The 15,501-nt window shown below is 40.4% G+C and overlaps 1 protein-coding gene across 1 annotated transcript in view; it reads left to right on the top strand.

The window, feature by feature from the left end:
- Positions 1 to 391: 391 nt before the first annotated feature.
- KIF14 (kinesin family member 14) overlaps positions 392 to 15,501 on the top strand; it is a 33,585-nt gene continuing 18,475 nt past the window's right edge. Inside the window, exons 1-12 of the mRNA XM_035122895.2 lie at positions 392 to 457; positions 1,560 to 2,792; positions 4,004 to 4,255; positions 5,442 to 5,532; positions 6,238 to 6,336; positions 7,404 to 7,456; positions 8,204 to 8,234; positions 10,802 to 10,909; positions 11,667 to 11,783; positions 13,194 to 13,312; positions 14,403 to 14,575; positions 15,337 to 15,484. Of these exons, the coding sequence (XP_034978786.2) occupies positions 1,678 to 2,792; positions 4,004 to 4,255; positions 5,442 to 5,532; positions 6,238 to 6,336; positions 7,404 to 7,456; positions 8,204 to 8,234; positions 10,802 to 10,909; positions 11,667 to 11,783; positions 13,194 to 13,312; positions 14,403 to 14,575; positions 15,337 to 15,484 (2,306 nt within the window). The 5' untranslated portion in view covers positions 392 to 457; positions 1,560 to 1,677. The remainder of the gene's footprint in view (positions 458 to 1,559; positions 2,793 to 4,003; positions 4,256 to 5,441; positions 5,533 to 6,237; positions 6,337 to 7,403; positions 7,457 to 8,203; positions 8,235 to 10,801; positions 10,910 to 11,666; positions 11,784 to 13,193; positions 13,313 to 14,402; positions 14,576 to 15,336; positions 15,485 to 15,501) is intronic.

Genomic DNA, 15,501 nt, shown 5'->3' with positions numbered 1-15,501 from the left:
AGGGGTTGGACTAGATGACACTTGGGATCTTTTCCAACTCTGCAATTCTATATATAACTTAAGAGTCGTTAGATTTGCAAGCACGAACGGTACTGCTCTCCCCCCCCCTGCTCCTCCCGGTCTATTAGTGTGGCGGCCCTCCGTTTAAGGCTCTTCCAAGTTCCTACTAAGAAAGGATCGGAGTCGCTATTTAAACGCCACCCACACGCTCTGCAAAATCTGCAAGTGCCGACGGCGCCCTGCCTTCTTCTCCTGCGCATCCGCCACCCCGCACATGGCCGCAGCTCCGTTGAGAACCGGAGATGTTGCGAGCAGCCTCCCTTGCTCCGGCTTCCCTCTCGGGACTGCGTGTGACCTCACCGTCCCTCTCAACCAATAGCAGGCGGCGGCGCCGCATTCGAATGGAGAGTTTCAGAGGCGCCGCAGGAGGAAGGGCTGTTGGTCAATCTGAGGACAGGTGAGTCCCTGGACAGGTATCCTTCGTCCCCCCTCCGCTCAACTGTCTCCGGGAGGTCAGGCCGTCCCTCCCCCTCTGGGCTTCCTGCTTTAAAAATGTGGGACGTGTGGCGTTTTTGGCAGTGGAGAGGGTTGGTCTTCTGCTTCCTGCAGGCTCGCCCCTGTTTAAGGAAGGGGCTCCTTTGCTTCTGTCTACTATTTGACCCGGAGGGAGGGCGCTATTCTTGCAGGGACTAAAAACTAAGCATCCAGTGGATATTCTTAATAGGTGCTCTTCCGCTCTGCCCGAAGGAACAAACACTGTGCAAGCCCCAAAGGCTTGCTTTTAATCCTCCTCTTAAACTTCAAGCCAGATATTTCCTGGTCACATTCACTAACCGATTATAATATTCTCACCTCACCCTGAAATGGAAGAAATATTCACTCTATACACAGACTATAAACTTCACTACCAGGTGGAAAGTACAATCATTCTCTCTACATACCCTGCTTTTCTTTCCCAATGTTTATTTAAGGTGGCTTTATAGTTTTAAAGCAACAGTAACAAACAACACACACAACACAAACACACACTTGCCTGTTGAAACCACCTCTCACCTGCAAATCAAGTGTCAGTAGCTAAGCTGAAATGTCTTCCACCACTTCACTTGGCCAGTACTTTCTCCACTTTGCACTACCTTTCCCCACCCCACCCCAGCAGCTGAGGCTGAATAGGAACAGGATTTGTATAAATTTTGAGGTGGAGAACCTGAATTGGACTGATGGCTGGACGTGGGCAGAAAGAAAATGGGTTCCTCTTGGCAGCTTGACACCAGATTTCTCTGGGTAGAGGATTTACATGAGATGGGCAGGAAAATGTTATTTTCCTTTGGCAACAATATTGCCAAGTAATGGCAAAGGCTGGGTGGGGTTAGAGATCAGTGAGAGATATTTTAGTAATGCTGTCTATGGACTTCTACTTCAGTCAACCCCTCTGCAACCCCAGAGTCGGTCACGACTGGACCTAATGGTCAGGGGCCCCTTTACCCTTTACCTTTTTATATTACCCACATGACAACAGTTGAGTATAAATAGAAAATAATAATGGCTTCTTTTTTTAACAGATCCCATAGTGATACATTCTGTGCTGTAGAGAAAATAAGATTACAAGTCAAGTATACTCTTCAGGAAGAGCTTGTATGATAGTTTCAGTCCTGCAGTTGCAGCTTGCTTTAGGTCTCAATGCCTATTTATATTGTTCCTAAGAGAAGCCATATCAGTGCACTTGGTGGTTCTTCACAAAAGCATCCTCCAGAAAATGTCATTGCTAGAAACAGATTTGCACAGACATTTACATCACAGACACTGGGGAATGAGGGAAGCGATCCTAAGTCCCAGTCCCTGAGTAAGACCAAAGAAATGAATACGACCTACGTGCTTTCAGCCTGTAACAAACTGGCTGACAGTTCAGTTGCTCCCATGACTGAAGGCAAGCTGATACTCCAACGAAGAACTGTGACGAGCAAAGAACAATCTGATACAAATACAACACATGGCAGTGAAAATACACAAATGGAAAAAAGATTGACCCTACAGCGCCGAATAAGGCCTGCATCAACTGAGAAGCACAAAACAAATCTTCACGAAGCCAGAGCAGAAAAAGGAGACCCTCTTCCCCAGAAGAGTGGCAAAACATTGTTTCCACCAAAAATTAGCAGCAGTGACCCTCCGTTTGTTAAGACTGGCCTTTTGTCACTTCAAGGCCTCACAGATGGAAAGAGAAATCCTGATATGAAAAGTGATGTACCTTTTAATCATAATGTTTCAAATGCTACTGGTAGCTACACACCTTTAAAATACAAGACAGTTGTTGGTGATTCTCAGAGTAAAAACAAAGTTCCTAGATCATCACTCTTAACAGTAGGAAAACTTGATGAAAGGACGTCTATATTAAAACTAGCAGAAAAGCATAATTCCAGTAAGGAAAATGGAACTGAAAGTCTGCAAAATAGATCTATTAAGAATGAAAATCTGGAAAAGCAGAAGACACCAAGGAAAGGTTCAACAGAAGGAATGAAATTCACCCCCAGATGTGGAGCTGTTCAGCATGCCAAGACTCCTGCTGCCCCAACCATTAAGAATAAGATTCTGTGTCCTCAAACAATATCAGCCAAGAAATCCGGTACTAATGAATTTACTCTAAATAGAAGGTTGCAAGAAAATACCACATATAGTCAACAAGCTGCTTCACAGAAAGAAGATACTCTAATGCAGAACATATGTGGTAAAGAAGACCCTTTCAAAATAGAAAACAGCAAAGTGACTGTAGCTGTGAGAATACGACCCTTTAGTGTCAGGTATATAACCATTATTTTTTTGGACTAATATATGAAATTATACAAGTTGTTACCATGATATTGAGTAGCATAAAATGCTCTCCAACCACTAGATATATGACCCAGTTTAATTTCCATTGTGTCTGTATACAAACTGCTGTACTTCTCTTTACTTCCATTTCCCACTTTATAAGGGAACTGTGTGTTCTAACTAGGGCTGAGACAATTTAACAACTATATGAAATAAATAAAATGGGATGATAGTTGATACTTCATTGTCTCAGTAGCCCAGAGTCCATCTTGCAAGGGAAGCTAATCCAATTCCCTTTGCATAATTCCTCCTGGACTCCATTTTAATAAACCTCAGATTTTTGGGGAAGAGTATACAGTAGTCATATCCCGCACTGTTGTTCCCTTGTGGGCAGACTTCAAGTTGTGCAACAGAACTTGTCACTCCTCTTCCCTGCAGCCCACCATGCATTCACAAAATCTACTCCAGGGGGTTGAAGGACCCTCTGGAGCACAATTTGAGGGCTCACTCAAGAGGACAGGAAAGGGAAGTCCTGTTGCAAAAGAGGAACTCTGCATGCACAGTAATGTTCAGCTTTTTGTCCCCCCTGTATAATTTTTTTAAAAAATGCTATGCAGTACAGTGGCTTTTGAATTTTTTATCAGTCTTCTGATTTTTAGGCAACAGATCTGCAGATGCTAGCTTTGCATTTTAGAAACTGGGCACTTGCAATGGAGTTTTATTAGTAGTTACGGTAATTTAATCTTTGATCTTGGAACTATATGTTTTATCAAAAATATATAAATTATTTTCTTTGGCTGTTTTACTGTAATCCTGGGTTACAACAAGTCCTATGGATTTTGGTGTTTGTTACACATGTTAGCATCGGAGCCTAAACATTATATTTATGAATTATTTTGATCTAGGTGTATTTTGTACATTAGTATGTATACTGAACTTCAATACAGTCTATCTCTATGCTGACATTTTACATATAATGAAATTTTAAAAACTTCTAAGGAGAAGATTCATATAGAAAATTCATATGGCTGATGAACAATTAACTTGAAGACTGTCACATATTATAATGATTTAGGTACAAACTCAATTAGACAATTTAGATTAAAATTGATTTATAAGATCAGTTACAAAGCTGAATGTGTTCAGTGTGTTGTTGTCCCTCACCCCCTATAACTAACATTTATTTTGTGCCTTTATTCAGAGATAAGAATGAAGAAACATTACAAGTGGTTTCCATGACAGGGCAAGAGACTGTTGTGCACCATCCAAATACAAAACAAATCTACAATTTTACTTTTGACTTCTCATTCTGGTCTTTTGATAAATGTCATAATTTTGCAAGCCAAGAGATGGTGTATCAGTCCCTAGCAGTACCTCTCCTAGAAAGAGCCTTTGAAGGATACAACACCTGCCTTTTTGCATATGGACAGACTGGTTCTGGAAAGTCATATACGTAAGTTGGATTGGAAGTGTTCCATTTCTGTTGCTGTTGTTGACACCCAATACATGTTGTATCCAGATGCTTTTTTGTTGTATGTTTGTTTCTTAAGTGAATGAGATTATATTGAAATGGGAGACTGACTTGAATGAAGCCAAACTAACAGGATAGAGAATATTTTATTTAAATCTCTCTGAAGAAAATTATGTTACGTGAATGGAGATGTTTTAAACAGAAAAAACCACCTATTTTTAAGGACTGTGATTATTTAGGACTTTAGGGTAAAAGTAACTAATAGACTAAGATCCGAAGCAGGGATTTCCTGATTCAGATCTCATATATGCTGTTAACTCACTGGGCTCATAGGAAGCTCTCTTATACCAAGACAGACCATTCTGTTGTTTCCCAAACTAGCTGGAAAGCTGGAAAACTAGTCTAGCTGTTTTTGGACTACAGTTCCCATTACCCATGACCACTGGTCCTACTAGCTAGGGATGATGGGAATTGTAGTCCAAAAACAGCTTGAGACCCAAGTTTGGAAAACACTGATCTAGCCCAATAATGTCTACTACTGACAGCAGCTCTGCAGGGTTTCAGGCAAAGTATCTCCCTCAGCCCAACCTCAAGATGCCTGTTTGAACCTGGGATCTTTTGCATGCAAGGCAGTGACTCTACCGAACTTCATTTTACCTTCAGTAGAATGGTGACAGTAATGTTGGCCTACCTGGCAGGGTTGTTGGAATAATGGCTGAGATGACACTTGTGAAGTGTGTGTAGAAAGTTCTAGATAAACGTGAGGTATTATTATAAATAATATGGATCTAATATCTTCTCCTAGCAACTTTATCTTGTGAACTGCCCTGAGATCTGGAGATGAGGTGGTATAAAAATGCAATAAATAAAATAATTAATATGGAGTTAGGTGACCAGAAGCCACACGATAGCCAAAGCTCACCATATGGCGTGTGGGTTGTCTCAACTTCAGACCATGCAGTTAAGAACACCACAGCCAATTGTCCCCTTTCCTAGCTAATCTGTTTTAATAATCTTATTAGATTTTACAATGTTATGCGGAAATGTTCCTCTAGTTGTCTTTTAAAACTGGTACCCCCTGTGTATTAATGCCTAGTTTGGGAAGTGTGAACATCGTATTATGTAGAGTTAAAACCCGAGCCTATAATTGCAATATTTGTCATTACAGTATGATGGGATTTGATGATGACGAAAGAGGAATAATACCAAGATTCTGCGAAGATCTCTTTACTCAAATAGCAGAAAAAGAAACGCAACAGGTATTGCTGCAGCATTACCTTTCTTTCTGAACCTACTGGTGCTACTCCACTTTCTTCGGGAGTACATGGAACCACCTTTGGGTTGACTTTTGGGCATCTGTTGTGGAAGCACTGTTAATGTGAATCAACGCTTCCACAGAGATGCACTACATGTGATTGCAATGATTTCCACAATGGCAGCAGTGCTTTTTTGGAAGTATCCTGCAACAATTGCATGGGGTTTTTGTGAACTGGGTGATAAATGCTGTTGAGCTGATTGGCTCACTGCTTTTCTTAAGGGCAGGCATATGGAGGGGTACAGAATAGTACTACACACACACACACACACACACACACACACACACACACACACACACTGGTATTCCCTCAGAAGTGATTGTACTGAGTAAAAGCTGAGCCTGAAATTTGCCCCATCCTTGTGGCTGCTTCATTCAACCCATACTCACCAGCAGGGTGGGATCTCATCACAGCTTCCATGTTGCTGTGTGTAGGAAGCAAATTGCCAGAGCAACATATTTCTGAAGTACTTGATATTTTTGTGGTTTTTAGGTTGTTTTTTTAACCATAAAATAAAACTAGAAATCAAGATGTACAAGCTACAGCTCCTCTGTTGGCTAGTAAGGCTGATCTTATAGCTTAATAACTGTACTGTACTGTGTTTCTTGGGTCTACGGGCAGCAATAAAGCTGTTGTTTTTTAAATTAGACTGATTTTCATCTTGAGATGAGTTATTTTGAGGTCTACAATGAAAAAATTCATGACTTGCTAGTCTACAAAGCTGAAAATGGACAGAAGAAACAGCCTGTAAGTAACTAATTATGTTCCGCACAGTGACGTATTGTCAGTGTATAAAACAGTAACTCTCCGGATGTGGGCTAGTCTCATAACCATAAGGAATTAGATCCTTTCTGTTCTTGGCTCTTACAAGCATAGAAAAAGATGGGCATCTGTTCAAAGGCTAATGTGTGAGCCTCAGTGAGGCTATATAGTGTATGTAGGATGGGCAGCTTTCGATCCTGGCAGCATTTTTGCTGCATGACACTCTCAGCCCCACATGGGACATCCAGCTGGTCATTTAAAGAGCTTCTACTTTGACTTGCAGACTTTTAGTTTTACTCACCTCTATTTTGTTTTGATTCCCTGTTTTTGTGGGGTTTGCTTCTTAAGCTGTGGTTGTATACTATTTTGCACGGTGTGATGCTTGCAGTGAAAAGTTTTTATTGCTCTTCATGTTTTTTTAAAATAAAAAGTAGCATAAAGATGCATTTATGGTGACCGCCTTGTGGAATGCCCTCCCATCAGATGTCAAAGAGATAAACAACTACCTGACATTTAGAAAACATCTGAAGGCAGCCCTCTTTAGGGAAGTTTTTAATGTGTGATGTTTTAATGTATTTTAATCTTTGTTGGAAGCCCCCCAGAGTGGCTGGGGAAACCCAGTCGGATGGACGGGGTACAAATAATAATAAATTGTTATTGTTGTTGTTGTTCTTATACTGTTGTTTTCAGGGTTTTTAAAAGTTATTTTGTTGCAAAATAAAAGAAAAACCATTTGTTTTGCTATCTGTGGTTTACTAGGGTCTCCACATTGTTATAATAAAACGCTTCAGTCTCTTTATTTCCTCTCTGTCCCCATGCCCTTTTTAGTTTTTTCGTTTCTGATGGCACATTATTCAGCACTCAGGTTCACATGCGCAAATATGGATTAGGATGCCAATGTCACTGCTGTTCTGGGGTCCCAGATTAGCAAACACTGAGCTGGAGAAGTTTCAGTCCTTCTAGTTATAATAACTTAATAGAGAGTTCCATAAATGTGCTCTAAATCTCTGAAGCTTTTAAAGCTGATCAACACTGACTTTTCTGATTAACAGCTTCGTGTGAGAGAACATCCTATCTTTGGACCCTATGTGGAAGACCTGACTGTGTAAGATTTTACTTTATGATATTTTCTACAAATGTCTGTTTGCTGACTTAAAATGGACTTATTATTTATTCACATAACAAGAAGTCTGCAGTCAAGGAATTTGTTGGGTTTTTCAAACAAATTGTGAAATTAAGCCCCAACCAAACTGGCTATTGACTCTACTTTTTCACAGTATCATTTCTCATTAATTCCCTGTCCCTCAGTTCTCTGCTTTTCCCCACCTACTGTTCTCTCAGACTCATTTCCTGTTCCATTGCCTGTCCTCCAGCCTTCCTTCAGTCCCCCTTCCCCTTCATTTTCTTACTCAGTTTTTTTGGTCCTTAATCTGCCCCATGCAAACAATTCTCTTCTGTCTTGTATTAATCTCAAATATATAGTTTGCCCTTTTCTTAGAGATGGGTAACTACAAATATTCTGATGCTAACCGTTCTCACATTCTGTACCACCACCTCAATCGTACTGGAGGTGTTGCCACCACAAGCAAAATATAATATTGATTCTGTTGTAAACTCTGTTGAGCCCATAAGAAAGTGTGGGTTTTAATTTCTACAGGTGTACATACTTGGACCATAATACTGCTAGAATTTTGTGGTAAATCCATAATTTCTGAGGTTTCTGTAGGCTTCATTGAAGCTTCTTGACGAATAATTGTAAGCTGAATGGTTTATAAGACTGGGTCTGTGTTTATATGCATAGAACTTGTTTTTTCCCCTTCACAAGAGATAAAAATTATTATTTTTCTTCTAGGAATGTTGTTAGCTCTTACTTGGATATTCAGGTAAGGTTGTTGTTGTTGTTGTATGTATCAAAGCACAAGAATTTAAAAGTCATATGTAAAAAAATGATTTCTAGTTTTCAGTGATGGTAAATAAGAGATTATAGAGTAATTGAATACTTCCACACAAATAAGTATTGAAATAGTTGAACTGGCAGTTAGTTCTTTGTGGTAGATCCTTCTACTGATAGAAAATTACTTGAAGAATTAAGATTTCTCCTTTTACCCATTTCTCCTGAGTTCCTGTGAGAAATTGTAAAACCTTTTGTTTTAATTTAGAGTATGTTTAATTGTCTGATGTATATCTCTTCCATGACCTGGAAGCTGTACGCCGGTTCCCTTGGCCAATAATGCGAGATGAGCACTGCAACCCCAGAGTCGGTCACGACTGGACCTAATGGTCAGGGGTCCCTTTACCTTTAGAGGGACATGGGTGGCGCTGTGGGTTAAACCACAGAGCCTAGGGCTTGCCGATCAGAAGGTTGGCGGTTCGAATCCCCGCGACAGGGTGAGCTCCCGTTGCTCGGTCCCAGCTCCTGCCAACCTAGCAGTTCCAAAGCACCTCAAAGTGCAAGTAGATAAATAGGAACCGCTACAGCGGGAAGGTAAACGGCATTTCCGTGTGCTGCTCTGGTTTGCCAGAAGTGGCTTTGTCATGCTGGCCACATGACCTGGAAGCTGTATGCCGGCTCCCTCAGCCAATAATGCGAGATGAGCACCGCAAACCCAGAGTCGGTCACGACTGGACCTAATGGTCAGGGGTCCCTTTACCTTTACCTATGTTTAATTGTCTGATGTATATCTCTTAATGCTAGAAGTAATGTTTAAATATAAACAAAATGAAAAGCCACCAAGCAATTCATAAAATCATTGTTACCAATATAGTTGGTAACTGTTGCAGCTCAGATAAAAATGTCTACTCCAAAATAATGAGGACTTGGGTAAGCTGTTGGGTAGTGTTTTGGCCATTTCTTCACACTTAGTGCAGTGTGCAGAGTTGTGCCATAAAGGACAGTATAGCCCAGGCATCCCCAAACTTCAGCCCTCCAGATGTTTTGGACTACAATTCCCATCTTCCCCGACCACTGGTCTTGTTAGCTAGGGATCATGGGAGTTGTAGCCCAAAACATCTGGAGGGCCGCAGTTTGGGGATGCCTGGTATAGCCCCTTGCTTCCCCACTGACTTCCTGTCAGGTGTGTAGTGTTACAGAAAATCTTAAGTATTCCAAGGTGAGACCTTCAACACCTGCGCTAGAAGCATCGAGCTTTTTGCCATCCCCCAAGATACTGCTGGGGGGAAAACAGGTGTACAGCCACATGCAGGTCCCTGCATACAAAGACACAATATATGGCAAGCAAAGTACAATGAATGTGTTCGTCACAATGTACCAGCTATTATAAGACATATGGTACATACAAGTGGTACTCCAGAATCATCAAAATAAGTACAATTAATGATATATTTTCATTATCTCCAGCACAAGGAAATTCTTGGAAGCGGCAGAGCTGCTGTAGCAAACAGGATTGGAGCTTGTGAACTCCTTCTTTAGCCTGTGACGTTAACAGCTGCCTAGCTGTCTCTTCGAAACTGGAATCACTGGGCTCCAGTCGTGTTTGCTACAGCTGCTTTGTACTTTGCTTGCCATATATTGTGTCTTTGTATACCGTACTGGCTTGAACCCCTGGTTTTTTCTTTAAAAAACAACAACACTTGTAATGGTAAGGACAATGTTTAAAATTGAAAATATTTAAGGATAAGAAAATTATAGACGTGTCCTATATATGAAATTATAAAAGAACTGGGGGAGGGAATGGAGAGAAGTCGAGGGATCTGCGGAATCCCAAAATATGGATTTAATAAGGTATGAAAATGTTTCATTTTCATTTTTCATTTTTACTTTAATTGCATCTGTTTATTATGGTATATGAAGATAATGTTTAATTGCGAAAATTAATTAAGATTTTTTTTTAAAGAAAAAGAACCCCTTTTTTCTAGTTGTGTATTTTGTTTTTACACAGTGTGTTCCTTGTTGGGGGGATGAGTTGGGGGGAGATGTCACCTTGGAGTGTACAGACCAAATACATGACTAGCAGAGCACAGCTACAACCCAGTAGGGGAGGAAAGAGCTATGCTGTGAGGTGGAGCCACTTGCTTTATTTATAGCAAGACCCTACTACTACTACTAGCAGCAGCAGATGAGTGATGGATTTCAAATGATGTGTTTATTTTTAATATTTCAATGCCCTACTTCATTTTGTCTTTTTAACTTAATGACAGCTTGAAAATCTAGATAAATCATGTGGACTCTCCTTCACTGGACATTTTAAAGCAGAGGTTGGATGGTCATCTGTCATGGATGCTTTGGTTGAGATTCCTGCATTGTAGGGGGTTGGACTAGATGATCCTCAAAGTCCCTTCCAACTCTACAATTCTATGATTCTATAAGTGGCTTTTGTTTGTGTTAGCACAAGCTGTTCTAGAAACATTTATTTTTATTTTTATTTTTTAAAAGCCCTCATGGTGCTCACAACTGTTTTCTCAAAACTTTCACATCCTCTCTTTTTATCAGAATTGGCTCCAGTTAGGAAATAAACACAGAGCTACTGCTGCCACAGGAATGAATGACAAGAGTTCTCGGTCTCATTCTGTTTTCACCCTAGTGATGACACAAACAAAGGTACTGGGCATTTTGGTTTGTTTTTAAACTTACTTTTTAATAACATTTTGTAATGCAGGTCCATTTTTTTAAAAAATCATCCCCCTCTCTTCCCCTTTTTATTTTTTATTTTTAAAAGTTCAATAATGCAGCAGACATTTGAGTAGAAAATTCACTTATTGATATAAAACCTGGGAAATAATGGTTTGGATCTCAAGTGGAGAGACTTAATTCAAGCATCAACAGAAGTTGTTTAATCTTACGAATGAAAGTAATTTTATGTATGGGCAGAGTGACTGCGCACTATGCTCCCTGTTTTTCTTTATACTTTTGTTTTCTACTGTAAACATAATGTAAGCATTAGCTTCCTATCGATGTGGTTGCTAACTTGTTTTATGAAGTTTTAAATGCTAGAGAACTCGAGAAGATTAAGAAGGAGATTATCTAGGTTTTTTTAAAAAATAGTTTATACAAATATTTGTGATAATCTAGCTTTGTTTTTAAACTGTTCATAGACTGCAAGTCAAGTATAGCACAGCATCATAGGAAACTCCCTTATGTTGACCACTGGTCCATCTGGAGTAGTGTTGTATACACTGACTGGCAGCAGCTCCAGAGTTTTAGGCAGGACTCTCTCCCAGCGCTCTCTGGAGATGCTGGGAATTGAACCCGAGATCTTCTGCATGTAAGGCAGATACCCTACCACTTACCTATATCCCTTCATCGCAAGCTGCATCCCTTCCCAACATGTCTAATTGTAGCCATTTCTTTATTTTAGACGGATATTGTGGAAAAGGAGCAACGTGAACATAGAATTATCAGTCGTGTGAACCTAGTAGACCTTGCAGGCAGTGAGCGCTGTTCTGCAGCTCAAACCAGTGGAGAAAGACTGAAGGTAAAATGTATATAAGATATTCTGCCGGGCCTTATATTCTCAGATACTGGGCAACTGTCCAGTGGAGCCATCTTGTTAATCCCCACACCAAGCAAATCGTACTGCAATACAACATGCAATATTATGGCACTGAACTTGAAACATGAAGAAGAAGAAGAAGAAGAAGAAGAAGAAGAAGAAGAAGAAGAAGAAGAAGAAGAAGAAGAAGAAGAAGAAGAAGAGTAGTAGTAGTAGTTTGGATTTGATATCCCACTTTATCACTACCCTAAGGAGTCTCAAGAGGCTCACAATCTCCTTTCCCTTCCTCCCCCACAACAAACACTCTGTGAGGTGAGTGAGACTGAGAGACTTCAGAGAAGTGTGACTAGCCCAAGGTCACCCAGCAGCTGCATGTGGAGGAACAGGAATGCGAACCCAGTTCACCAGATTATGAGTCCACCGTTCTTAACCACTACACCACACTGGCTCTCCAGTTAAGAAGCACTTAACAAGTTATTTTATACAGTGTCAGATTACTGGTCTACCTAGCTCATTACTAGTTCTTTCTACACCCACAGGTTCTTGCCACTTTATCCCATTTCTAGATCAGATTCAAGAAAAAGAACAATCATGGGCCAGTTCAGCCATCCTGGGGCCCACATTCCCAGGACAACATGCCATGGGTTCTGACTTGACCTGACCCCAGTTACGTTTATGTTTCTTCAGTAGCAGCTCCTGAGAGCTGGGAAAGGTGACACCGTGAACTGGTATCAGGAAGCCGTAACAAGAGATGTGCCAGATTGCAACTTCAGTATATATGCCCCCTGTTCATGTGCATCTATATAGCCGATTGTAAAATACTATTCTTCCTGTAACAAATGTGTGAACTAGATTGATTGCATCTTCCGCCTGTGCACACTTTAAGACATGGAATATTAGTATTGTTAGATACAGGTAGTGATTTGGGTAGTGGAAGATATACCGTAGATGGTGAGGTGACTAGTAGAAGGCCTTAGTCATATTTAGGCAAATTATTTATTAATTTATCATTTATTAAATTTGTATACCGCCTATACATGCAGGTCTCAAATTAATTAATTGTAAAAGTGGCCTAGAATTGAATATAAATGATGGGGATGCCCCACGCCTCTGGAATGAACATTAAATAGAAGTGGATATTCCTTTGCCTTGTGCAATATTGTACCTGGGTTTAGGCACTTACCTGTATACTGCAGTAAATCACAGCTATGATAAGCATTATGAACAAGAGATATAACAGGGCTGGTATGCCAGTGATGTTAGGCACCTTAGTCATGTTTAGGTGCCCTAATGGGATTAATGCTGAAGAGAATTAATGACCTTGTGGCGCTTTGGAAAAACTAGGACATAATATGTTGATGCTATTTACTGTTTTTCTCCTTCTCAATATAGGAAGGTGTGAGTATAAATAAATCCCTGTTAACTCTGGGGAAAGTTATTTCTGCACTGTCTGAGCAAAATCAGAGCAGGAGGAAGGTGTTCATTCCATACCGTGAATCTGTTCTTACGTGGTATGTAAATATTTTGTGTGCCGTAACAGCTTTTTAAAAAAATCAGTTTTTGTAATGATCCTTTCTTTCTTGGCAGCATTGAATTATTATCAAAGATCTTCATAGAAACACAGCCTATAATAGTAAAAAATGGAATTAGATCTACTTATGTCCCACATTGTTCAAACCACTCTTCCCCCTCTCTACCCATTCATTTTGGCCCTCTGCTTTTCTATTTCCTGACAATGGAAATGAGCTAATTTTCAAAGTGATTTCGATTGATCCCAGAGGACAACTGGTAGAGCAAATTTGCCTTATTTTCAACTGGTTATTCTTGCATATAGGAAAAAATTGGATAATGTCTTAATATTTGGGGCCTATTTCCACTAGCACCTTCGGCTGATATCTGTGGGAAAGGCACTGCTTTTAAGCCAGCCAGCGCTTAGACTTCTGATTTCTGAAGGCCCCCAAGACATTCCTTTCTTCAGCCCTAGGGGTGGTGGGGTGAGGCATGCATTCTTTGGCATGGGCTGCACTGTTTCCTGAACAAGTTCTTGGGACACAGCCCAGGCCAAGTTGAATGAAGTACACCTAACAGTTGTGTACCACTTCTGACTTTTGCTGCAGTCCCCCCCCCCCCAGTTTTCTCAGTACTTTGGGGAGAATTAGTCAAGAGGCCTCTGTAATGATGCACACACCTCTGGGAATCTGTCTGTTCCAGTACTGGGAGGGATGCTGAGTTTATGAGTTAAACTTCCCAACTCTGTTCTGATGAGAAGATTCCCCCACCCAAAAGAAACCATTGGTGTTGTCCCATAGTCCTTTGGTCCATCCTTTGCCTTTGTGCTGGCAGGAGTCCAGGGGGAAGTGCAAGGCGAATGGTGACATGTTGTTTGGAGGCAGGGAGCCAACTGGGTAGAGAGGTGACTGACCTGTATCTGATTCCACAGGTGAAGAACTTAGGCATCTTTATTCTAATCTACATAAAGAATTGGATCCTGCAAAATGCCCCAAACATGTACTTTGTTGTATCTTCAGAGAATATAGTGTAGTCTTAAAATAAATCCAAACTGGGGGAAATCATTGTGCTTTTATTTTCTTTCAAATGTAGGCTGTTAAAGGAAAGTCTTGGTGGAAACTCGAAAACTGCTATGATTGCCACAATTAGCCCTGCCGCCAGCAATATAGAAGAAACACTGAGTACCCTTCGGTATGCTAAACAAGCTTGTTTCATAATCAACATTGCCAAAGTCAATGAAGACATAAATGCAAAACTAATCCGAGGTAAGCCTGAGAACTATTTTGCTTCTTACTTAAATAGCCCAATGCCAAGTTGTTCCTAGATTTCTTACAAAGTATACACTTACTAAGAGGAAGTAATCCGAAAGAAAACTGCATCAATTTATGGACAAATGCTTGCAATTGAAACCCACAAAAATGGCAAGGAATCATTATTTTAATGATAATGTGATGAAATTGCCTCAGTGCATTGCTCCATAGGCTTTCTATCAAAGGGAGGAACCTAATGTGCTCATTGGCAGCCTGAAGTGCAAAATACTTTCAAACAGCTCAGAGGTGATCACAGCTCCCTGACAAGTGTGTCTGCATGTTACATGTTTGCAAACGTGTGTGGTTTTTTTTTACATTCATACTGTACATTTTTAGGTGTTTAGTTGATATACTGCATTTAAAAAAAACACAAACCCAAATACTTGCATTTACTCAATATGCAGGTAACTTTTAAATTGCAAGCATTGTGGGTAAGATTCATCTATCAAGCCCTGTCAGCACAAGGACTTCCACTTGCAAAATGGGTCTTCCCCCTGTGTTCCACCAAATTGGCTGGGGAGGGCAGAAGAACTCCCAGAACAGCACAGAGGGGGAGGACAGTAGATCCATTCCATCTGTCATGCTGAAATGCTTGTGTAGATATAAAATTTGTTACTGTGAGACACTGAATTCCACTCATAAATGCCAATCCAGAATATTTGCCAATATAAGAGATGCCATTTTTACTAGCTGCTGAACTCTCTTGTTAAATGTAGAATTGAAAGCTGAAATTGAGAAACTGAAATTGGCTCAGAAAAATGCTCAGAATGTGGACCCTGAAAAACAAAGGCTTTATATGCAAGAAATAACATCTTTAAGAGTGAAGCTATACCAACAAGAGAGGGAGATGGCAGAGATGCAAAGGTACTAGTTCTTGATGT

Source organism: Zootoca vivipara, chromosome 7 (genome assembly GCF_963506605.1).
Source record: "Zootoca vivipara chromosome 7, rZooViv1.1, whole genome shotgun sequence".
NCBI classification, from domain to species: Eukaryota; Metazoa; Chordata; class Lepidosauria; order Squamata; family Lacertidae; genus Zootoca; species Zootoca vivipara.
This window is presented reverse-complemented; position numbering and strand designations above follow the sequence as displayed.